Below are 26,947 nucleotides of genomic sequence, written 5' to 3' on the forward strand. Positions count from 1 at the left end.
CCGTTAGGGCGCCTGAGTGGCTCAGTTGGTTGAGTGTCTGACTTCGGTTCAGGTCATGATCTCACGGTTTGTGGGTTTGAACCCTGTGTCGGGCTCTGTGCTGACTGCTCAGAGCCTGGAGCCTCCTTCAGACTCTGTGTCTCCCTCTCTCTCTCTGCCCATCCACTGCTCACACTCTGTCTCTTTTTGTCTTTCAAAAATGAATAAATGTTTAAAAAAAAAAAAGAACTTGAGAGTAGTTTAATTAAGGGTAAGAAAAGCAATGATGAACAATGTAGTTCTGAGGTCAGTGAGGACTTGACCTTAAAGTGTCAAGAATGATTCTACCTCCCTCTCACACAAGACTTTTTTTAAAGTATATGGTTGGTTTGGTTTTTTTTTTTAGTTTATTTATTTATTTTGAGAAGGGGTGGGGAGGGGCAGGGAGAGAGGGAGAGAGAATCCCAAGCAGGCTCTGCACTGTCTAGTATAGAGCTTGACGTGGGGCTCAAACTCAGGAACCATGAGATCATGACCTGAGCCAAAATCAAGAGTTGGATGCTTAACCGACTGAGCCACCCAGGCGCCCCTAAAGTGTAAGTTTTATATGTTTTCTCTAAGTATTGAAGTGGATTCCATCTTTGTCATTTCAGAATGTAGGCAGAACCTGATGATATGGAAATGAAGACTCAGAGTTTGTTGTAATGATACTCCCAAGTATTTTCATCCAAAGTAAATATTAACTTTAATATTGCTTTTAACCAAAGACTCTACTTCTCAAACTGGAGCACACATAATCCCAGGATGTGCAAAAGCATGACTGATGGTATTTGAAGCAGTAATTGGCCATCTTGGATTCTCAGTTTTGCTTTTGGATTTGGGAAAATTTTTGCTTTTGTTTTTCTACTTATGCTAAGTTGTATGGAGTATTATAAGATTAAAAACGAATACTACTATGTGTATTCATTGCTGTATGCCTGTGACAATGTCTGGCACCGAATAGGCATCTATTATTTGTTGAATTGAGTGAATTATACAAAGTTCTCCTGCATTTTAAAGGTAAACCATGGCAGTTCAAGGAAGTGTTTTATTTGCCATATGTAGCTTTGAGTAATGCCTGCAGATTCTGCATTACTTCATATTCTTCTGCCAGGAGAGGTGCCTTAGGAAAAGAGTGCACTGATCTAAGGCAAACACCTCTAAAAGGTTACATGAACATTTCCTATTTGAGGTAAAACCAGAAAGAGTGATTAGTAACATTTCTTATGGATGAAAGGATGAGTTCATTGATTGTACTGTCACAAACTCCAAAGGTATATGTGTCAAGCGGCAAAGAGATACATTCTTGGATTCTAGGAGAAAGGAGAGTGTGAGTTTTCAGTATGTATGTGCTAGCCCATTGTTTGTGTTATGGAGGTGCAAACAGAAAGCAGGTAAACTATCTCAAGTAGCTCATAGTGTTTTGTTTGTCTTTCAGAGAACATAAATGTCCAGCAACAAAGGTAAACATCATATGATTATATATAAAAATGAGTCACACACTTCCAGAACTGTAGGGAGTAATTTTAGAGAGTCCATTGAGTTCTAAAGTGATAGGGAATGTTTTTTCACCAATGCATATGGAGTAGGAGTCCATATAAAGACGTAAATGGGAATGACATTAGCTTGTTTGCTGCCTTAGGACCTATGTCAGAGTAACAGAGATGCAGAATACTGCCATAAGGTTTATCATGAAGTTTATAGCTTTCAGTTTATTTTCCCCTTTGTTGGGCAAAGGACTTGGAAAGAAAAGGGGTGAGGTGGGGTGGTAATGCACGACTTAGTGTACCTTCCATTAATAGAAAAATGGGAATATGTTGGAAAACATTTATGACTATTATAAAGGAACACCAAATCAAAATTTTAATTAACAGTGCTGTGTAGAGCCATTTTGGCACCTGAAGTAAAAGGAAAAATCAGTAATTACTTAAAATTTGGATATTTTATTTATCATGGATTTTACATTAAGTCTTTATTTTTTAAAATACTGCATTAAAATGTTGATCTTAATAACTGAGTTTTTGGTGCTTTTTAAAATTTTGCACCCAAGATCAGTGCCTCACTCACATTATCGTAGTCCTTGGTAGGTCGAAAAGGCTTTCAGGGTTTCCTGGTCTCCATCCTAAGAATATTAGGGAGAAAGGCCTGGAGTTGGAACCTGGTGAAGATTTAGGTAAAGGGTGCTTCTTCGTGTAAATGAAGATGCTCGGAAGACAAGCAGAATGAGCCGTACTGTTACCAACTTCAAGCAGATAGTTAAACTGAAGTAATTAAGGGCCTGGAAATTATTAGATTATGGGCTACTGCACATGCTTGAGATACCAACTGGTAGGTTATGGCTTTGACCATAAGAGTCCAAGCCTATGTAGATGTGATATAATCATTAAAGAAAAATGAATTACATCCGGATTTGTTGGTCTCTTGAACAAATTGATTCTTGTAGAATTCAGACTGTCTAGAAAGTATGGATCTACAAAATTTTCCACCTATACTTTTGGGATAATGTTTTAAAAGAACTTCTTGATATTAATTTCGATGTATCTTTTGACATTTAAATTTTGTTTTTAAAGGTCAGACTGTTTCTATTATTTGGAAAGGCCCTTAACACTTGAGGATCTGTTACTAAGGATGTTTTCTAAAAAGATAAATATTGATGCTATGGCCCTTGAAAATGACATTAAAGGAGAGTGTTAGGCACATTCTCAAAGGTATGCATTTAGTGTCTTTTTTTTTTTTTTTTTGCAATCATCAACTAATTTTTGAAAAATGTTTATTTATTTTGAGTGCAAGCAGGGGAGGGGCAGAGAGAGAGAATCCCAGCAGGCTTTGTGCCTAGAGCGCTGAGAGCGCAGACAGCACACAACCAGATGAGGGGCTCAAATTCAAAAACTGTGAGATCATGACTGAGCTGAATTCAAGAGTTGCATGCTTAACTGATTGAGCCACCCAGGTGCCCCTATTAGCAACTAATCTTAGTGGATTCTGTCTGAGATAGGAAGTTCTCTGTGTCCATGTATTTTATGGAAGGAGGTTGTATTTCTCTCTCTTAGACATAGATGCACAATTGAAAATGTGCCAGCACACGTTGAGCCAGCCCCAGAGAGTTTGAACACAAGGGGAAAATGTGAATATTTAATATTTAATACTTCATATTTTAGTTCACCACTGAAGGTTAATGCCTTGTCTAGTATGAAAATCTAAGAGATGGTTCTGGCAGAGGGGTGAGAACTGGAATAGGCCCTCCTACTAACTGGGAGCTTCCGATCATTCATTTAATCTCTGATCCTCAACTTCCTCACCTGTAAGATGGGGATCGCAATACTTCTAGAACACGACAATTTTATTCAAAAAGGACAGTTAATAAACATGGTCAAAACTTGGTGAATTTTTCATGGGACTTTGTCTACAAATCTTCTCATGTTTCCCACACCACCTTTCCCCCCTGCCTCACACAATGAAATTATAGGGAATAAGTGTACTGCCTTGGACCGAATGTTTGTGTCCCCCCAGAAATTCGTATGATGAAATCCTAACTCCCAAGGCGATAATGCTAGGAGGTGAGCTTGGGGGAGGTGATGATTGGGATTAGGGCTCTTATAAAAATGAAAGCAGACTTGAGCTCCCTTGCTGCTTCTGCCATGTGAGGTCACAGCGAGAAGACTATGAAGGAAGGGGATTCTCTCTAGGTATGAATCTGCTGGTGATATGATCTAGGACTTCCCAGCCTCAGAACTGTGAGAAATCAGTGTCTTCATAAGCCACCCGGTGTATGCTGTCTTGTGATAGCAGCCTGATTGGACTACGACAAATACTGCTCCACTTCCTTTTGCCAATATTTCCTTAACATATTGAATCCGGGAGAAAACCAAACATTTAGTAGTGCAGATGGCACCTCCTTCAGCTGCAGTTACACAAATGTTACCTGCCTTCACATCTGTAGCAGCCAAACTGCCTCAGGTTAAAACAATTTGAAGGGCAGCCCAACTCCTTAGCTCCTTGTGTGATCACTTGTGGGTTTTGTTGCTAGTGCATTGCAGTCCAACTTCTCCCTCTGCCCAGAGCACCTGCCTTCACTCCCTCACAGGTGTTGTTCCTGAGGGCAGTTCCCAGTCCTCATGCAAATCTCAGTGTGTGTCCTGGGAGAACGCAAACTAAAACATCTTATGATTTCAGTTACAGCATCGTGGTGACCTATGGCACAGCAGCACTAGAGCAGAACTGGCTGAGGGCAGAGTTTGGTGGGATGGCTGTTGACTAGGGCCCCTGGCTACCCACACACCCCAAGTGGTGCTAGGGAAGTGGTTCTGGGTGGGGTTTGGAAATGTATGGGAGCATTTTTCTTTGTCATATCAGGTTGGGAAGAAGCCAGGGATCCTAACAGTTTCTGCTGTGAGGACAGTCCCACAAGAGGAAAAACTATTGCAGAAACAAAAGGCTCAAAAGTTAAAAAAAGTTATAGTTATTCCCTATACTGCACTTGTTCATGTTATGTCTCCCATGCATTCCTTGTTACTTTTACCTCGTTGTGGGGTGTTTTGTACTTCTCCAGAATTTATAGATAGTGAAAGATGGGCTGAAGGGGATTTAGGCCACCATACCAGACCTGGAGTGATAATTTTGATTCTAGGATATTAAATGGAGTTTGGACAACTATGATGTGTTTTAAGCACATCTAGAATGGACTGATTTCAAAATAAAGTCAGAGCCTTCCCAGTAGCGTTCTCCCTGTTCCAGGAGGAATAATATTTTCGTAGAGATAAAACAAGCTACCTATCGTTGTTCCTTGGACCCTTGGTCTTTCTTAGGTTCTTTGCCTAATCTTTCTTATATGGCTCTTCTTCCACGTAACAATTGTACTGCATTAAAACCCCATCTCAGTCTGCATTTAGATAAAATTCCAGACAGGAGATTCTTCATTCAGCCTTACTAAAAGGAGTAATAGGTGACATCAGCATCTTGGCAGTGTAAGTTGTTCATTTTTCTCTCCCCTCAATTTACGTGTAATTGGACATCCATGACTGAATAAAAGTGCCTCTACAGAGCATACGGGGACATTAGAGATCATCCATGTGCATCCAAAGTGGGTGGATTGAGAACCAGAGAGGCTATGGGGCCAAAGGGCCAAGGGAGGTGCAGCAGCCAGAGCGGCAGTGCTGGAACCAGCAGAGGAGGCAGAGGAGGTGGAAAGCACAGGTGGTAAGTGAAGTCCTCCCGACTGCTCAGGTGCAGCTGGAGGGGCCTGTTGCTCTTCAGCAGCACCTGGGTGAAGAGAACTCTGCGACTGGGACAAAGGACGGAAAGGGAAGAAGGCAGAGAAAGAATTGACAGAAGATGTGTTCTGCTGTCTGCCTTGGTATTTCAGGAAGAGGTCTGGGACCTCTGAGATACCTTCCACCCATCCCAGTGTCCTTGGGCACACCCAAAGACCCAAGGGCTAAGCCCACAACTCTCCTGCCACTTTTTAAAAAATGCCAGATCCTTTAGGTATGCTCCTAATTTAATGGTGAGTCAGATCCAGTAAGAGAAAATAAAATAATTGTGCTATATCATGAACTGAGAAGCAAAGGTAAGTTTCGGATTGCCAATCTGTTTAACTGTTAGAGTCAAAGCCTTTTCTACACAAGAAAGGTATTCAGGCCTTCAAGTGAGATGACAAAGGCACATTTCATCCACTATGAAGAATCATAGTAATTCAGTATCACACAGGATAAAGGGCAATCCTTCAGAGCCAAATTCAAAGACAAAATATTGTGATCTGATGTATAATTCAAGACAGCTTTTATGAAGAAATTCAATAAGCTACAAGAAAATTTAGAAGGCAGTTCCAGGAACTGAAGCATAAAACTAATGAACAGAAGGAGTACTTACCAAAGAGATTGGAATTATAAAAAAAAGACTCAAGCAAATTCTGGAGCTGAGAGACTCAGATGAAAAAATGCAGTAAGAAGCATTAGAAATATAGCAGGTCACATGGAAGAGAGATTAAGTTACCTGGAGGATAGGAATTTAGAAACAATTCAAGTAGAAAAGGAGAGAGAGCTAGGATTTCAAACAAGTGACGGAACCCTATGTGAGTTATCAGACTATTAGAAAAGCCAATATAAGATTAAGGAGTGTATCAGGAGAACAGAGGAAGGGGTCAGAGAAACCTGGGAAAGGAATTTAACACACAAGTCAACAGAGCTCATAGAACATTTTATTATCTCAATGGGAAAACAATGACACATTATGATGAGTGTCCAAACTCAATGATAGAATTCTTAAGGCAAGGGAAAGAAGAGTTAGCCCACAAAGAACCCCCTACCCTTTACCCCCTATGCCTTAGGCTATCAGCAGATTTCTCAGCAGGAACTCTACAGCCAGGAGACAATTGAGTGACGTATTCTAAGTATTGAAAGATAAAGATGCCAGTCATGAATATTCTATCCACCAAAGATGTTCAGATATGAAGGAAAAAAAAGTGCATTCCCAGACAAACAGAGCTGAGGGAGTTTACCACTAGACCTGCCTTGCAAGAAATGCAGAAAGAACTCTTCCAGCTGAAATTAAAGACACTAATAAATGAAATCACATAAAACTCTGATAAAGGTGATACAGTCAAAATTAGAACATTAACTCTGTTTAAGAATAGTTTCTCAAAAAATTACAGAATAGGGTAAAGGAAGAGAGCATTAAAAATAATGATAGGCACTATAATTGGTTAACAAATTCATAGCATAATAAGAGGTAATTTGTGACATCAAAAACATAAAAGAGGGTAACATAGACAAGTTAATTTGAGCTGCTAGTGGCAGAAAAAGGGCTAGCATTTTTTATTTAAGCCTCAAGGTAACTGTAAAGCAAAAATGTAGAGCAGATACAAATAAATATGAGTTGCTAGCAAAAGAAAAAGGCCCACATGTTTTATGTAAGCCTCAAGGAAACACTGAAGCAAAAATCTAGAGCAGACACAAAACATGGAAAAAAAGAAAAGCCACATATCACGACAAAACCCACCAATTAACAAGGGAGGCAGAAACAATGAAAAAGAAACAATACAGATGGGAAATAGCAAATGAACACTAGCAAGTTCTACATATTAATAATCCCCCTAAAAATAAATGGATACATTTACCAATCATAAAGCACACAGTGGTTGTATGGTTAAAGAAACAAGACCCAACTATATGTCACCCACTATATGTCACAGGAGACCTTTCAGCTCTAAAGACATACATAAGTTCAAAGTGAAGTGATGGCAGATGATTTTCCAAGCAAGTGAAAACCAAAAGACAATAGCTGCAGCCTACTATATATCAAACAAACTGAATTTCAAGTCAAAATCAGAAGTGGTAACAAAAGACAAGAAGGTCATTACGTAATGATAAAAGGATCAATACAGCAAGTAGATGTAAAAACCACAAGTATTTGTACTCCTAACATTCAAGCACTGAAGTCTATTAAGCAAATACCAACAGATCTTAAGGGAGAAACATATAGCAATCCATTAATAGTAGGGGACTTCATTACCTGACTGTCAGCAGTAGATATGTTATCCAGACAGAAAATCAACAAGGAAACATTGCAATGGAACAGTACCTTAGAAGAAATGGGCTTTAGAGACTTCTTTTAAAAAAGAATTTTTTTTTAAATTTTAATTTTATCTTATTTTTTGAGAGAGAGACAGAGAGCAAGTTGGGGAGAGGCAGAGAGAGAGAGAGAGAGAGTGAGGGAGACACAGAATCCGAAGCAGGCTCCAGGCTCTGAGCTAAGCACAGAGCCCGATACGGGGCTCAAACTCATGAACTGTGAGATCATGACCTGAGTCGAAGTCAGACGCTTAACCAACTGAGTCACCCAGGTGCCCGTAAGAGACATCTATAGGACATGCCCTCCAATATTTGCCAAGTACACACTCATTTCTTTATTCTGCAGGATAGATTATATGATGGGACACAAAACAAATCTCAAATTTCAGACTATCTTTCCTATTTATGGAACTGACAATAAGAAAGTGAGAAGATTCACAAATATGTGGAAACTGAACAAAATACTTCTGAATAACCAAAAAGTCAAAAGTAAATCAAAAGGAAAATAAAACATTATCTCAAAACAAATGAAATGGAAAGACAACATATCAAATCTTATGGGCTAGAGAAAAAAACTATTCTGGATAGAAGTTTAATAATCAAAAAATCAAAGAATTAGGAAGACATCAAATAAACTACCTAATTTTACAGCATAAGGAACTGGAGAAGGACAAGATAAGTCCAAACTTATTAGAAGGAAGGAAATAATAGAGATGAAAGATCAGAGCAGAAATGAAATGAAGACCCAAACAACAACAAAACAACAAAAAGAAACAACAAAACTAAAATCTGGTTCTTTGAAAAGATCGACCAAATTGAAAAAATTTTAGCTAGACTAAGAACAAAAGAGAGATAACTCAAATAAAATTAGAAACAGAAGAGGAGACATTGCAAGTGATACTACAGCAATACATAGGAGCATAAGACGCTACTATGAACAATTGTATGCCAGCAAATTACATAACCTAGAAGATAGGATGCATTTCTAGAAACACAGCCTTAGCAAGACTGAATCCAGAAGAAAGAGAAAAATAGACAAATGAGTAAATTGGGAGATTTATCAATAATCAGCCCAACACAAACCCACAGGAACTGATGGCTTTACAGGTGAATTCTACCAAACATTTAAAGAAACATCATTCCTCCACAAACTCTTCCATAATACCAAAGTGAAGGGCATGCTTCTAAACTTGTTCTGTGGGGCCATTGTTACCCTCATACCCAAACCAGATAAGAATACAAGAAGAGAAAACTATAGGCCTACATCCCTGATGCAAAAATTCTCAACAAAATAGCAAATTAAATTCAAGAACACCTGGACCAAATTAGATTTCTCTCTAGGATGCAAGTTTCCTTTAACACACACACTTCAATAAATGTAATATATCAATAAAATAAAAGATAATACCATAATTATGTCACTAGACACAGAAAAATGCAACTCATACAGCATCCTTCATGTTATAAAGCCTTAATAGATTCAGTATAGAAGGAATACACCTCAACATAGTATGGGCTATATATGACAAGCCACAGCTAATATTATATTCAATAGTGAAAAGTTGAAAGCTTTTTCTCTAAGATCAGGATCAAGACATGAATGCCCACTCTCACCATTACTGTGGTACTAGAAGTCCTGGCTAGAACCATTAGGCAAGACAAAGAAAGAAAAGGCATCCAAATCAGAAAGGCAAAAGTAAAATGGTCACTATGTGCAACTGATATGATTTTATGTATAGAAAATCCTGAAGAGTCAATCATAAAACTGTTCAAATTAATCAGAGTAAAGTTTCAGGATACAAAATCTATATACAGAAATCAGTTTCATTATTTTACAGTAATAATGAAACATCTGAAAAAAATAAAAATATCTTGTTCAGAGTAGCATCAAAAATAAAAACATAAAATCTAGATAATTTAGCCAGCGAAGTGAAAGACCTATATGATGAAAAGCACAAGACTTTGCTGAAAGAAATCAAAGAAGGCACAAACAAATGGAAGTCACCTCATGATTGTGGATTGGAAAAATTAATATCACAAAATGCTCATACCGCCCAAAGCAATCAAGAGATTGAACTCAATACTCATTAAAATACCAAAATCATTCACAAAAGAAACAAAAGCAACAATCCTAAAATGTATGGTTCAGTAGTTTAACTGTGATATGTGTAGCTTTTGTCCTATTCACGTTTATCCTACTTGTCCGTCAAGCTTTATGGATGTGTAAATTAATATTTTTCCTCAAATATGGGAAATTCTTGACCATACTTTCTTCAAAGATTTTTTTCTGTCCTTTCCTTCTGTATATGTTCCTCTGTTTGATATGTTCTACAGGTCTCTGAGGTTATGTTCAGTTTTCTTCATTCTTTGTGTTTCTGTTCTTTTTATTTCTCTTCACTACTGATCTGTCTTCATGTTCCATGATTCTTTCTTCTGTCGGGTCAAACTTGTTGAGATCTAAGGACTCAATAAATGAACATTGTTTTATAGCTGTTATTTTATTTTTTTGCTGAGTCCAGCATCTGGGTCCATTCAGAGAGAGTTTTTACTAATTGCCCTTTTTTCCCCTGAATATGTGTTACACTTTCTTGTTTTTTGACATATGGTACTTTTGTCAGAAACTGGATATTTTAGGTAATATACATTCTCTAGATTCCAATCTTGTCCTGCCTTTTTTTTTTTTCACTTTCTTTTTAGTGATTTACTAGAACTAATTATGGAGTCTATCCCCAACAGCATACACACTTTCATATCACTACTCAAATTTTTTAAATTTTTGTGTTATAGTTAAGACAAGGCCAATAGAGCTTAGTAGTCAGGCAATATTAGGTCAGAGGTTGTGCTTAAACTCAAAACTGGGTAATTTTCCCACTTTTCAGCCTTACAAGTTTGGCAAATAACTAAAACTTTTGAGAATCATAAGAATCAGGGGCCCCTGGGTGGCTGAGTTGCCTAAGTGTCTGACTTCGGCTCAGGTCATGATCTCACAGTCTGTGAGTTGGAGCCCGCGTTGGGCTCTGTGCTGACAGCTCAGAGCCTGGAGCCTGCTTCGGATTCTGTGTCTGCCTCTCTCTCTGCCCCTCCTCTGCTCACACTCTGTCTCTCTCTCAAAAGTAAAATAAAAACATAAAAAAATTAAAAAAAAAGAATCGTAAGGATCAGTTTGCTTTTCTCAAGTTTTTTATTTTAGTGAATCACAATTATTCCTTTCTAGCAATTAACAACTTTGGCTTCAGGAATGTGTTATGTTTTAATTTAGGAAATACTGTGAGAAAAAGTTTGTTTTCATAATTACAGGGTCCAATTTCTGTCACATTAAAGACTTCTTTGTTTTTAATTTAAATTTTAGCTAGTTAACATAAATTGCAATATTGGTTTCAGGAGTAGAATTCAGCGATTCGTCCCCTTACATACAACACCCAGTGCTCATCATAACAAGTGCCCTCCTTAATACCCATCATTCATATATCCCATCTCCCACCCTTCTCCCTCCATCCATCTCAGTTTCTTCTCTATTGTTGAATCTCTATGGTTTAAGCATTTTCTTAACAGTAATGATTACTCCAATAAAAGGGATTAAATCATTTCTTTGGATCAAATTTTTATTTAATGAAAGGTGACAATAGGACAGATGAAACCATGAATTCCAAAGTTACTGAGAGTAGTTCTAAATAAGAAACACAATCTACTTTTCCCAAATAAGGGTGAGAGGATATGTATTAGGAAGGACTTGAGTCCAGTTCCAAATCAGATAGTGTGCATGCAGTAACATCAACAGATGCCAAAGTTTGGTGATTTATCTTAGTATAAATGAGGAAATGTTTGTTATTCAGGAAGCACTAACAACAGAAGAGAAGCAGCATCTAAGGTCAACAACCCAAGTATATATAGAGGGAGTTTGAGTAAATCTTAGGTGTTTATCCAGAGACAGTTTGAATAAACCTTAGATGTTTATCGTTTAGGACCATTCTGTTCAGAAGACAAACTGGATAGAGTGTGGAACCCCTGAAAAAGAGGACACAAAACAGTACCTGAACAGCCAACCCCAGGACCTGTCATTCCCTCTGTGATACCACATCCCTATGTGGTATGAAGACCTCACCACTCACTCAACAGTGACAAAACTGAGGGGAATAATGGCAGGTAAATGGTGATTGGTAGTTACATGAGTATTACATTTGTGTCAAGCAAATTGTAGAATTATGGAAAGTCCCTAATCCTTCAAAATAAATGTATTTACTTCTTGCAGATGTGGATTTCTTGTCTCAACTTCTCAATTGTTCACACTACTCATATTCTCAATTTTGTTTCATAAGAAACAACACAAAGACTTAAAGACACCAATAGTAGTGCTGTTGAAGTAGAGGCAACTCAATCCATTGTACTCCGGACTATGGCCATTAGAGTATCATGAATGGGACAGCAAGCAAATACATCTTTATTTTCTGGTATCACTCGAAAGCAGAGATTTTGAACCATGCCCAGCAGCTCTGAGTAGCACTGACGTGCTTGAACCATTTACCGTCCATTATTTGTAGTAAATGCATCAGGGCTTTCCCCCAGTCATTTGGGTGATCTGCTGGTTAGCATCAGCCTAATCCTTCCTTCTTAATGGGTTATTGATTCTGGGAGTTCTGCTAATGGGTGAATCCTTAAATCTCTTTGTGGAAATTTTAGTCTTTGTGTCTTTATCAGCAGCAACACAATTAATCTTCTCACTGGCATTTATATTAGAATTTAACACTTAATTTGAATGAACAAACTATTGGTGAGTAGTTTCATTCTTGATGGGGGTGAAAATCTTTTCACTTTTCCTTTCTAGGTTCTTTGACTGTTATAATAATTTAATTGACATAAGGCAGATTAATAGGAGAAAAATGTAATGACATATGTATGGGAGACCCACAAGGCATGAAGAGTCAAAGACAGTATCACAAGTGAGGTTTATTTGCCATCCTGAGCTAAGGAGAAGCAGGTGAAAGGGTTGAGAAAGGGAATTCACAGGAAATGCAAAGAACACATGTTGGATAAACAGAAGTGTGTCCTGCCATGTGGTTGGGGTCTTTCAGAAATAAAAAGTTATATGTGGTAGTAACTCTCTTTGTGGTACAGGCCGGCATCTAAATTCTTTTAGGCAGTTAAGGAAAATGTAAAAAGCTTTTGTGAGTCTGGGGGGCCTTAATTGCTTTCAGCAAAATAAAAAATTCCACCCGCCAAATTGGTGTTTTTAGGGGTGACTTCCTCTGCCCCCCCCTCACTTCTCTGAACTGTACTAGTTATGCTGTTTTAGGTGTTTGGTGATTATATCAAACAGTAGGCCAAGTTATCAGCTCTTATATATGGAACAAAAATATACTATAACTCTTTGCTCTGATTTTCAACAAATTGAGCCAATACATTTTTCCAAGTACTTATTTAGATATTTAAGCACATATATGAAAGAAAGGTACAATTCACCATGATAGTAGTAAAAATATACTAGGATCTAATATGAGTAGAGTATGATGGTAGAATTATGTTTACTTCATGAAAAGATCAAGATGTTACAAGCTCATTGTTATTGTTTTGATCCCAAGACGTGGAATTGACTACTCTTAGGGAGCCACTGCTTCTTTATAATGGAAGTTAACATTAGAGCCCAATGGGTATGGATGTGTAAATTAGGTTGTTTCTTTGAACACAGGATGACAAAGAAGAGATACCTTAAATAACTCTAGTGACATAATAACTTACCTCCTCTCTCTTCCTCCACCCTTCCCTCTCTGGTCCCCCACTTCCTTCCCTGGATGTGAATTCTTATTGATGCTTACAACTAATTTGCAGCTTTTATGAATCTCCTTTGTAGAATTCCCCTGGAAAGCCATCTGGCCCTGGACTCTTGTGTTTTGTGGAGTTTTGATTACTATTTCTTTACTGGTTATGGGTCTTTTCAAATTTTCTATGTCTTCCTGTTTCAGTTTTGGTAGTTAATATGTTTTTAGTAATTTGTCCATTTCTTCCAGATTGCCAATTTTATTGGCGTATAATTGCTCATAATATTCTCTTATTTGTATTTTTGCTGTGTTGATTGTGATCCCTCCTCTTTCATTCTTGATTTTATTTATTTGGGTCCTTTTCTTTTTCTTTTTGATCAAACTGGCTAGGGGATTTATCAATTTTGTTAATTCTTTCAAAGAACCAGCTTCGGGTTTCATTGATCTGTTCTCATGTTTTTGTTTTTTGTTTGTTTTTGTTTTTTGTTTCTTTTGTTGTTTTGGTTTTGGTTTTGGTTTTGGTTTCAATAGCATTGATTTCTGCTCTAATCTTTATTATTTCCTGTCTTCTGCTGGTTTGGAGTTTTATTTGCTGTTCTCTTTCCAGTTCTTTAAGGTGTAATGTTAGATTTTGTATCTGAGACCTTTCTTCCTTTTTAGGAAGGCTGGAATGCTACATACTTCCCTGTTAACACTGCCTTTGCCGCATCCCAGAGGTTTTGGGTTGTGGTGTTATCATTTACGTTGGTTTCCATATACTTTTTAATTTCCTGTTTAATTTCTTGGTTAACCCATTCATTCTTTAGTAGGATGTCCTTTAGTCTCCAAGTATTTGTTATCTTTCCTTATTTTTTCTTGTGGTTGATTTCAAGTTTCATAGCATTGTGGTCTGAAAATATGCATGTAGTATCTCAATCTTTTTGTACTTGTTGAAGGTGATGAATCTCCTTTGTAAAGAGAGGCTGTCATTCCTAGTTTTTCTAGTGATAGTGTGACTGCAAAAATATTTTTTTAAGTTACCCTCTTCCCTGTTTCTTAAAATGAGCCTTGGCCCAGGCTTCCTGGAATTGCTTTGAAAATTGTGTGATTCTGAAGGTCTTATTTTTTCAACTCTTCCTATGACTAACTATTTTGTGGAAATGGAAATAAAGGACACTTCAGAGTCATCTGGAAGAACCCCCAAGTCAAATAAAACTTCAGAGTTCATAGTATCAAAATAGATTTTTTCATAAGGCTACCTACAGATAATAATGAAAGGCAAAGTATACCCATCAATGATGACTCACAAAGTTTGGTTTGCACTTTCAGCATATGACCCATAATTTGAATGTTTTCTTCCATACTTACTTTGTGCCATTGTCCATTGGTCATTATGGACAATTTAATTGCTCACATGCAATTTCTCAGGCATTCTGGAATATATTCATGTCTATTAGTTCATGCCTGTTCCACCCCAATTACTCTAAGCAAGTCGCAAGTTAGGAAATAAAGCAAAGTTCAAATTAAAAGTTACCAAAAACCTTATGAATACATAACTCCCACCCAGAAAGTATATAAATAAAACTTGTACAAGCCTGCTAGAAGCTAAAATATTATACTACAGTTCCAGAGGGATAAAAACTCAGCTGCTGAAGGAGTAGTGGGAGACAAATGTTTCTGAAGCCCATTCAAATCCACTTTGTATATTCAATCTCTCTCTCTTCCGTTATCTTTCTATGATTATCTATCTATCTATCTATCTATCTATCTATCTATCTATCTAATGTATATATGATTTCTGCTTTAGAGATATCTATCTATATGTGATTCTATCTATCTATCTATCTATCTATCTATCTAATCTATCATCTATTATCTATCTATGATTTCTGATTAAGAGCATTTTTTTTTGCAATTACATAATTATTTTTTCACTATTTCCCCTGTACCTACATAAACAGAGCGCACACCCATAAAACTAAGACCTAGCCCATAAACACCTGGCTCCTGGGCATCAGACCAAACTCTACAGGTCTGGAATCTAGGATAGTAGCTTCCAGAGCCAGTAAGTTGTCAGTGTTTGTGAAGAAAACAAGAGATAAGCTTCTTCTCTCAGCATATATATATATATATATATATATATATATATAGCCACCAACTGAAAATATGGAAAGGAAGACTGCATAAAATTTTACTGCATTTATTCCAAATAATTTTGTCTGTTTTTTGTAGGTAACTGAAATATGGAAGATGCAGACTCATTTTTATTCAAATTTAAAGGATATCATTTTGGTCGTGAAGAACTTGATATTGGATTTATAGAAAATTTAGATGATTTTGTAATCAGAGAAAGTGATGTCTTCATTATTACATACCCCAAATCTGGTGAGTTCTGTATTCTAATAGCTAATCAAATAAATGAAATGATACTTTTATAATATTGGAATTCTGTCTTTTTACTAGTAGTATATACAGAGATAAACACTTGATGCATTAGATATTATAGTGTAAACTGAATTGAACATTCTATGAATTGAGATCTTTTACAACATAGCTGTAAGTTATTTTTTATTTGTACAAGAAAATGGAGAAAATATTGAAGTAGATAGATTGAAGACACCCTATCAAACACTAAATTGCTGAAGTGGCTGGGAAAGGACTCAGGAATATGTACCATTTAGGCAGCTACTTCAGACATATAGTTGAGCTGCATTTAATAGCCAAGTGCATGAGAAGGAAAATTAACTTATACTAATTACCATAGTGTGTAATAATCCCAAAGTATATGGGTCTTATTTTGTTATAGCACTCATATCAGGCTAATATATATGTGTGTGTATATATATGCATATATACCTATTTATGTGTGTATATACTTTCACAGCTATTCAAATTCTTTGCCAATGTTTTAAATGGATTTTTGTTATTTTTGTTATTTTCTTGTATGAGTTCTTGATATATTTTGGATATTGACCCTTTATTTGATAAACGATTTACAAATATTTCCCCTTTTAATAGGTTGCCTTTCCATTTTGTTGATAGTTTGCTGTACAGAAGCTTGTTAGTTTGATATTCTCCCACTTGCCTACTTTTGTTTTTGTTGCATTTGTTTTTGGTGTCATATCCCCCCTCCCATAACAAAACCATTGCTAAGACCAATGTCTTATACCTCTGCTTTCTTCTAAGAGTTTTATGCTTCCAGGTCTTACATTCATATCTTTAAACTGTTCTGAGTTAACTTTTGTGTATGGTATAAGAGAGTGGTCCAGTTTCATTCTTTTGCATGTGGCTCTCCAGTTTTCCCAACACCATTTATTGAAGAGTCTATCCTATCCCCATAATATATTCTCATCTCCTTTGCCATAAATTAATTGACCATATAGATGTTGGTTAACATCTGTAATCTCTATTTTGTTCCATTGGTCAACCTGTCTTTTTTTCCTTTAATACCAGTATCATAGCGTTTTGGTTAGTATAACTTGGTAATATTATTTGAAACCAAGAAGTCTGATGCCTCAGGCTTTGTTCTATTTTCTCAAAATTGCTTTAGCTATTTGGGGTCTTGTATGCTTACAAACAAATTTTAGGACTGTTTGTTCTATTTCTGTGACAAATGACATTGTAACATTGATAGGGATTGCACTGAATCTGTAGATCGCTTTGTGTAGTATGGACAATTTAACAATGTTGTTTCTTCTTATCCATGAGCATGGAATATTTTTTCATTTATTTGTGATTTCTAACATTTCTTCTAGTAGTGTCTTCTAGTTTTCAATGTACAAGTCTTTTACCTCCTTGGATAAATTTATTCCTACATATTTTTTTTCGTTTTGATGCTATCATAAATGAGATGTTTCTTAATTTCTCTGATAGTTTGTTGTTAGTATATAGAAAGACAACTTACAGGGCTCCTGGGCAGCATCCAACTCTTGATTTTGGCCTAGGTCATTATCTCACCGTTTGTGGGTTCCAGCCCTGCATTGGGCTGTGTGCTGAAAGTGCAGAGCCTGCTTGGGATTTTCTCTCCCTCTCTCTCTGCCCCTCCCCACTCACACATGTGCATGTGCTCTCTCTCTTTAAAAAAATGGAAATAAACTTAACAAATTTAAAGGAAAAGAAATGCAACTTATATTTGCATTCTTATTTCATATCCTGCAATTTAACAACTTAATTGAATTTTTATTAGTTCTAACAGTGTTTTTGGTAGACTCTTTAGGTCTTCCTGTATATAGTATCATGATCATCTGCAAATAGAGAGTTTTATTCTTCCTTTCTGTCTTGAATCCCTTTTATTTCTTTTCCTAGCCTAATTGCTGTTGCTATGATTTCCAATAAAATGAGTGAGAATGGGCATTCTAATCCTGGTTGTGATCTTAGATGAAGAGCTTTCGGTTGTTTATCATTGGGTATGATCCTGTGAACTTGTCATAATGGCACTTTGTAAGCTGAGATATGTTTCTTCCATACCCGTTTTGTTGAGACTTTATATCATGAATGGATGTTCACTTTTGTCAAATGCTTTTTCTGCATTTATTGCAATGACAATAAGGTTTTGATGCTTCACATTTTGTTAATGTGGCACATCACACCGATTTGTGGATGTTGAACCATCCTTGTATCCCTGGAATAAATAGTACTTGATAACTTTGTATTTTAGTGTATTTTTTTAGCTTCATTTTTTTTAAAACTAGTTTTATTTAAATTCTAGTTGGTTAACATATAGTATAAGTTTCAGGATTTAGTGATTCATCACTTAGACATAACAACTAGTGCTCATCACAAGTGCCCTCCCTAGTAACATCACCCATTGAACCCATCCCCTACCCACCTCCCTCCATCAATCCTGTTTGTTCTCTATAGTTAAGAGTCTCTTATTATTTGATTCCTTTTTTTTCCCTTCTCGTATATTCATCTGTTTTGCGTCCTATATTCCACATATGAGTGAAATCATATGGTATTTGTGTTTCTTTCTCTCACTGACTTATTTTGCTTAGCATAATGCACTCTAGCTCCATTCACATCATTGCAAATGGCAAGATTTCCTTCTTTTTGATGGCTGAGTAATAATCCATTGTGTGTGTGGGGAGAGGGTATATATACACACACATATATATGTATATATATACACACACACACACACACACATTCATACACCACATCTTCTTTATTTATTCAGAGGTTAATGGATACTTGAACTCTTTATGTAATTTTGCTATTGTTTGTAATGCTGCTATAAACATTGGGATGTGTGTACACCTTCGATTCTGTATTTCTGTATGCTAGTAGTACAATTGCTGGAACTTAGAGTAGTGCTATTTTTAACTTTCTGAGGAGCCTTCATACTGTTTTCCAGAGTGGCTTCCCCAGTTTGTATTCCCACCAAGGATATAAGAGAGTTCTCATTTTTCTGTATTCTCACAAACATCTGTGTTTCCTGTGTTGTGCATTTTAGCCATTCTGACAGGTATGATGTGATATTTCATTGTGGTTTTGATTTTTATTATCCTGATGGTGAGTGATGTTGAGCATCTTTTCATGTGTTTCTTAGCCATCTGGATGTCTTCTTTGGGAAAATGTCTATTCATGTCTTCTGCCGATTTCTTAACTGGATTATTTGTTTTTTGGGTGTTGAGTTTGGAAAATTCTTTATAAACTTTGGATACTAACGCTTTATCCTATGTCATTTACACATATCTTCTCCTATTCCAAAGGTTGCCTTTTACTTTTGTTGATTGTTTCCTCCACTGTGCAGAAATTTTATCTTGATGAAGTCCCAATAGTTGAATTTTGATTTTGTTTCCCTTGACTCTCAGAGACATATCTAGTAAATAGTTGCTGCAGCTGTGTCAAAGATATTGCTGATTGTGTTCTTCTCTAGGATTTTCTTTCTTTCTTTTTTTTTTTTTTGTTCTCAGATTTAGGTCTTTTGTCCATTTCAAGCTTATTTTTGTGTATGGTGTATGAAAGAGGTCCAATTTCATTCTTCTGTTTGTTGATTTCCAGTTTTCTGAATACCAATTGTTGAAGAGACTGTCTTTTCTTCCCCAGTGGATATTCTTTCCTGCTTTGTTGAAGATTAGTTGACAATAAAGTTGTGAGTCCATTTCTGGGTTTTCTATTCCATTCCATTGATATGTGTATCTGTTTTTGTGCCAATATGATACTTTTGTGCTCACTACAGCTTTGTAATACCACTTGAAGACTGGAATAATGATGCCTCCAACTCTGTTTTCTTTTTCATTACTGCTTCAGCTATTCAGGGACTTTTGTCATTCCATTCAAAATTTTGGTTCATTTGTTGTACCTCTGTGGAAACTGCTCATGGTATTTTGATAAGGATTGCATTTATGTATAGATTGCTTTGGGTAGTATAGACATTTCATCAATTTTTGTTCTTCCAGTCCATGAGCATAGAATGCTTAGATATTTCTTCCTATCATCTTCAATTTCTTTCATAAGTGTTCTATATTTTTAGATCCTTTACCTCTTTGATTAGGTTTATTTCTTGGTATCTTATAGGTCTTGGTGCCATTGTAAAGGGATAAATCCTTGGTTTCTCTTTTTGCTGCTTCATTATTGGGATATAGAGATGCAATCGATTTCTGTACATGGATTTTATATCCTGTGACTTTGCAGAATTCATGTATCAGCTCTAGCAGTTGTTCGCTGGAGTCTTTTGAGTTTTCCTTATAGAGAATCATGTCATGTGCAAATAATAAAAGTTTGACTTCTTCCTTGCCAAATAAGATATATTTTATTTCTTTCTATTGTCATTGCTGAGGCTAGGACTTCTAGTATTATGTTAAAAAACAATGGTGAGTGTGGATCTCTTTCTTGTTCCTGACCTTACAGGAAAAACTCTCAGTTTTTCACCATTGAGGATTATATTAGCTTTGGGTCTTTCATATATGCCTTTATAATGTTGAGCTATGTTCCCTCTATCCCTACTTTGTTGAGGGGTTTTATCATGAAGGATGTTGTACTTGATCAGATGCTTTTTTCTGGATCTATTGTGGGGATCATATGATTCTTGTCTTTCTTTTAGTAATGTAATATATCACATTGATTGATTTGCAAATATTGAACCACCTTTGCAGCCCTGGTTAAATCCCACTTGATTGTGGTGAGTGGTTCTTCTAATGTACTGTTGGCTTCAATTTGCTAGTATCTTGTAGAAAATTTTTGCAACCATGATCATTAGGGATATTGGCCTGTAATTCTCTTTTTTAGTGGGGTCTTTATCTGGTTTTGTACATGTGCTGCTGAAGTGAGCACTGTCTGATTTTGGAATCAAGGTAAATCTGGCCTCATAGAATGAGTTTGGAAGTTTTCCATCCATTTTTATTTTGGGGGACAGTTTAATAAGAACAAGTATTGACTGCTTGGAGAGGCTTCTGGGAAGATGGCGGCATAAGAGGACGCTGGGCTCACCGCGTCCGGCGGATCACTTGGATTCCACCCACACCTGCCTAAATAACCCAGAAAATCACCAGAGACTAGCACAATGGATTCTCCAGAGCCAAACGTAGACAAGAGGCCCATGGAAGAGGGTAGGAAGAGTGGAGAGGTGGTGCATGGTACATGGACTGGCGGGAGGGAGCCAGGGCGGAGGGGCAGCCCACCGGCAAAGCAGAGCCCCCAAGTCTGGCTTGCAAAAGCGGAGGGGCCAGATGGAGTGTGTTTGGACAGCAAACGGGACTTAACATCTGGAAGGTTATAAGTTAACAAATCTGCTTGGAGAGCGGGAGGGCTGGAGGACAACGGAGGGAGAGTTGTTGAGCCCCAGACGACAGAGTGCAGCTTGGCGGGGAACAAAGGTGCTCACTAGCACCATCTCCCTCGCCCATCCCCCAGCCAAAATCCCAAAGGGAACCAGTTCCCCTCATGAAACTTGCTTGCACCACGCAAACACCCAATGCTGTGCTTCTGCAGATCCATCCCTCCAGCAGGTCTGACTCACTCCCAGTGCTGCAGGGCCCCTCCCAAAGCGGATCTCCAAAGGATAAGCGAGCTGAGCCTGCCCCTCCCGCCAATGTGCACCTTGCTGATCTACCCCAGCTAATACGCCAGATCCCCAGCACCACAAGCCTGGCAGTGTGCAAGTAGCCCAGATGAGCCATGCCACCCCACAGTGAATTCCGCCCTTAGGAGAGGGGAAGAGAAGGTGCACACCAGTCTGACTGTAGACCCAGCAGTGGGCTGGGAGCAGACATCAGGTCTGACTGCGGCTCCATCCACCAACGCAAGTTATTCAAGACAGCACAGGGGAAGTGCCCTGCAGTTCTGACCACTCCAGGGACTATCCAAAATGACGAAACAGAAGAATTCCCCTCAAAAAAATCTCCAGGAAATAACGACAGCTAACGAACTGATCAAAAACGATTTAAACAATATAACAGAAAGTGAATTTAGAATAATAGTCATAAAATTAATCGCTGGGCTTGAAAACAGTATAGAAGACAGCAGAGAATCTCTTGCTACAGAGATCAAGGGACTAAGGAACAGCCAGGAGGAGCTAAAAAATGCTATTAATGAGCTGCAAAATAAAATAGAGATGACCACAGCTCAGATTGAAGAGGCAGAGGAGAGAATAGGTGAACTAGAAGATAAAATTATGGAAAAAGAAGAAGCTGAGAAACAGAGAGATAAAAAAAATCCAGGAGTATGAGGGGAAAATTAGAGAACTAAGTGATGCACTAAAGAGAAATAATATACACATAATGGTATTCCAGAGGAGGAAGAGAGAGGGAAAGGGGCTGAAGGTACACTTGAAGAAATAATAGCTGAGAACTTCCCTGATCTGGGGAAGGAAAAAGGCATTGAAATCCAAGAGGCACAGACAACACCCTTCAGACATAACTTGAATCGATCTGCACGACATATCATAGTGAAACGGACAAAATACAAGGATAAAGAGAAAATTCGGAAAGCAGCTAGGGATAAACGTGCTCTCTATATAAAAGGAAACCTATAAGACTCGTGACAGATCTCTCTACTGAAACTTGGCAGGCCGGAAAGGAATGGCAGGAAATCTTCAATGTGATGAACAGAAAAAAAAATATGCAGCCGAGAATCCTCTATCCAGCAAATCTGTCATTTAGAATAGAAGGAGAGATAAAGGTCTTCCCAAACAAAAACTGAAGGAATTCATCACCACTAAACCAGCCCTACAAGAGATCCTAAGGGGGATCCTGTGAGACAAAGTACCAGAGACATCGCTACAAGCATAAAACATACAGACATCACAATGACTCTAAACCCATATCTCTCTATAATAACACTGAATGTAAATGGATTAAATGCGCCAACCAAAAGACATAGGGTATCAGAATGGATAAAAAAACAAGACCCATCTATTTGCTGTCTACAAGAGACTCATTTTAGACCTGAGGACACTTTCAGATTGAAAGTGAGGGGATGGAGAACTATTTATCATGCTACTGGAAGTCAAAAGAGAGCTGGAGTAGCCATACTTATATCAGACAAACTAGACTTTAAATTAAAGGCTATAACAAGAGATAAAGAAGGGCATTATATAATAATTACAGGGTCTATCCATCAAGAAGAACTAACAATTATAAATGTTTATGTGCCGAATACGGGAGCCCCCAAATATATAAAACAATTACTCACAAACGTAAGCAACCTTATTGACAAGAATGTGGTAATTGCAGGGGACTTTATTTTTTTATTTAAAAAAAAATTTTTTTTTCAACGTTTTTTATTTATTTTTGGGACAGAGAGAGACAGAGCATGAACGGGGGAGGGGCAGAGAGAGAGGGAGACACAGAATCGGAAACAGGCTCCAGGCTCCGAGACAGGGGACTTTAATATCCCACTTACAACAATGGATAGATCATCTAGACACATGGTCAATAAAGACACAAGGGCCCTGACTGGTACATTGGATCAGATGGACTTGACAGATACATTTAGAACTCTGCATCCCAAAGCAACAGAATATACTTTTTTCTCGAGTGCACATGGAACATTCTCCAAGATAGATCACATACTGGGTCACAAAACAGCCTTTCATAAGTATACAAGAATTGAGATCATACCATGCATACTTTCAGACCACAATGCGATGAAGCTTGAAATCAACCACAGGAAAAAGTCTGGAAAACCTCCAAAAGCATGGAGGTTAAAGAACACCCTACTAACGAATGAGTAGTAGTCAACCAGGCAATTAGAGAAGAAATTAAAAAATATATGGAAACAAACGAAAATGAAAATACAACAATCCAAATGCTTTGGGATGCAGCAAAGGCAGTCCTGAGAGGAAAATACATCGCGATCCAGGCCTATCTCAAGAAACAAGAAAAATCCCAAATACAAAATCTAACAGCACACCTAAAGGAAATAGAAGCAGAACAGCAAAGGCAGCCTAAACCCAGCAGAAGAAGAGAAATAATAAAGATCAGAGCAGAAATAAACAATATAGAATCTAAAAAAACTGTAGAGCAGATCAATGAAACCAAGAGTTGGTTTTTTGAAAAAATTAACAAAATTGACAAACCTCTAGCCAGGCTTCTCAAAAAGAAAAGGGAGATGACCCAAATAGATAAAATCATGAATGAAAATGGAATGATTACAACCAATCCCTCAGATATACAAACAATTATCAGGGAATACTATGAAAAATTATATGCCAACAAATTGGACAACCTGGAAGAAATGGACAAATTCCTAAACACCCACATGCTTCCAAAACTCAATCAGGAGGAAATAGAAAGCTTGAACAGACCCATAACCAGCGAAGAAATTGAATCGGTTATCAAAACTCTCCCAACAAATAAGAGTCCAGGACCAGATGGCTTCCCGGGGGAGTTCTACCAGACATTTAAAGCAGAGATAATACCTATTCTTCTCAAGCTATTCCAAGAAATAGAAAGGGAAGGAAAACTTCCAGACTCATTCTATGAAGCCAGTATTACTTTGATTCCTAAACCAGACAGAGACCCGGTAAAAAAAAAAAAAGAGAACTACAGGCCAATATCCCTGATGAATATGGATGCAAAAATTCTCAATAAGATACTAGCAAATCGAATTCAACAGCATATAAAAAGAATTATTCACCATGACCAAGTGGGATTCATTCCTGGGATGCAGAGCTGGTTCAACATTCGCAAATCAATCAACGTGATACATCACATTAATAAAAGAAAGTATAAAAACCATATGATCCTGTCAATCGATGCAGAAAAAACATTTGACAAAATTCAGCATCCTTTCTTAATAAAAACCCTTGAGAAAGTCGGGATAGAAGGAACATACTTAAACATCATAAAAGCCATTTATGAAAAGCCCACAGCTAACATCATCCTCAATGGGGAAAAACTGAGAGCTTTTTCCCTGAGATCAGGAACACGACAGGGATGCCCACTCTCACCGCTGTTGTTTAACATAGTGCTGGAAGTGCTAGCATCAGCAATCAGACAACAAAAGGAAATCAAAGGCATCCAAATTGGCAAAGATGAAGTCAAGCTTTCGCTTTTTGCAGATGACATGATATTATACATGGAAAATCCAATAGACTCCACCAAAAGTCTGCTAGAACTGATACATGAATTCCGCAAAGTTGCAGGATACAAAATCAATGTACAGAAATCAGTTGCATTCTTATACACTAATAATGAAGCAACGGAAAGACAAATAAAGAAACTGATCCCATTCACAATTGCACCAAGAAGCATAAAATACCTAGGAATAACTCTAACCAAAGATGTACAAGATCTGTATGCTGAAAACTATAGAAAGCTTATGAAGGAAATTGAAGAAGATATAAAGAAATGGAAAGACATTCCCTGCTCATGGATTGGAAGAATAAATATTGTCAAAATGTCAATACTACCCAAAGCTATCTACACATTCAATGCAATCCCAATCAAAATTGCGCCAGCATTCTTCTCGAAACTAGAACAAGCAATCCTAAAATTCATATGGAACCACAAAAGGCCCAGAATAGCCAAAGTAATTTTGAAGAAGACCAAACCAGGAGGCATCACAATCCCAGACTTTAGCCTCTACTACAAAGCTGTAATCATCAAGACAGCATGGTATTGGCACAAAAACAGACACATAGACCAATGGAATAGAATAGAAACCCCAGAACTAGACCCACAAATGTATGGCCAACTCATCCTTGACAAAGCAGGAAAGAATATCCAATGGAAAAAAGACAGTCTCTTTAACAAATGGTGCTGGGAGAACTGGACAGCCACATGCAGAAGGTTGAAACTAGACCACTTTCTCACACCATTCACAAAAATAAACTCAAAATGGATAAAGGACCTGAATGTGAGACAGGAAACCATCAAAACCCTAGAGCAGAAAGCAGGAAAAGACCTGACCTCAGCCATAGCAATTTCTTACTTGACACATCCCCAAAAGCAAGGGAATGAAAAGTAAAAATGAACTATTGGGACCTCATGAAGATAAGAAGCTTCTGCACTGTAAAGGAAACAACCAACAAAACTAAAAGGCAACCAACGGAATGGGAAAAGATATTTGCAAATGACATAGCGGACAAAGGGCTAGTATCCAAAATCTATAAAGAGCTCACCAAGCTCCACACCCAAAAAACAAATAATCCAGTGAAGAAATGGGCAGAAAACATGAATAGACACTTCTCTAAAGAAGACATCCGGGGGGCGCCTGGGTGGCGCAGTCGGTTAAGCGTCCGACTTCAGCCAGGTCACGATCTCGCGGTCCGTGAGTTCGAGCCCCGCATCAGGCTCTGGGCTGATGGCTCGGAGCCTGGAGCCTGTTTCCGATTCTGTGTCTCCCTCTCTCTCTGCCCCTCCCCCGTTCATGCTCTGTCTCTCTCTGTCCCAAAAATAAATAAAAAACGTTGAAAAAAAAATTAAAAAAAAAAAAAGAAGACATCCGGATGGCCAACAGGCACATGAAAAGATGCTCAACGTCACTCCTCATCAGGGAAATACAAATCAAAACCACACTCAGATATCACCTCACGCCAGTCAGAGTGGCCAAAATGAACAAATCAGGAGACTATAGATGCTGGAGAGGATGTGGAGAAACGGGAACCCTCTTGCACTGTTGGTGGGAATGCAAACTGGTGCAGCCCCTCTGGAAAACAGTGTGGAGGTTCCTCAAAAAATTAAATTAAAAATAGACCTACCCTATGACCCAGCAGTAGCACTGCTAGGAATTTACCCAAGGGATACAGGAGTACTGATGTATAGGGGCACTTGTACCCCAATGTTTATAGCAGCATTCTCAACAATAGCCAAATTGTGGAAAAAGCCTAAATGTCCATCAACTGATGAATGGATAAAGAAATTGTGGTTTATATACACAATGGAGTACTACATGGCAATGAGAAAGAACGAAATATGGCCCTTTGTAGCAACGTGGATGGAACTGGAGAGTGTGATGCTAAGTGAAATAAGCCATACAGAGAAAGACAGATACCATATGTTTTCACTCTTATGTGGATCCTGAGAAACTTAACAGAAACCCATGGGGGAGGGGAAGGAAAAAAAAATGAGGTTAGAGTGGGAGAGAGCCAAAGCATAAGAGACTCTTAAAAACTGAGAACAAACTGAGGGTTTTTGGTGGGGTGGAGGGAGGAAAGTGTAGGTGATGGGCATTGAAGAGGGCATC

At 37.7% G+C, this 26,947-nt stretch overlaps 1 protein-coding gene across 1 annotated transcript in view; it reads left to right on the plus strand.

Annotated features, from left to right (window-relative positions):
• The first annotated feature begins 427 nt into the window (after nt 1-427).
• LOC131514740 (amine sulfotransferase-like) overlaps nt 428-26,947 on the plus strand; it is a 54,341-nt gene continuing 27,821 nt past the window's right edge. The window contains exons 1-3 of the mRNA XM_058735050.1: nt 428-2,726; nt 11,549-11,729; nt 15,551-15,703. Of these exons, the coding sequence (XP_058591033.1) occupies nt 15,562-15,703 (142 nt within the window). The 5' untranslated portion in view covers nt 428-2,726; nt 11,549-11,729; nt 15,551-15,561. The remainder of the gene's footprint in view (nt 2,727-11,548; nt 11,730-15,550; nt 15,704-26,947) is intronic.

The sequence above is a fragment of the Neofelis nebulosa genome, chromosome 6 (genome assembly GCF_028018385.1).
Source record: "Neofelis nebulosa isolate mNeoNeb1 chromosome 6, mNeoNeb1.pri, whole genome shotgun sequence".
Taxonomy (NCBI): domain Eukaryota; kingdom Metazoa; phylum Chordata; class Mammalia; order Carnivora; family Felidae; genus Neofelis; species Neofelis nebulosa.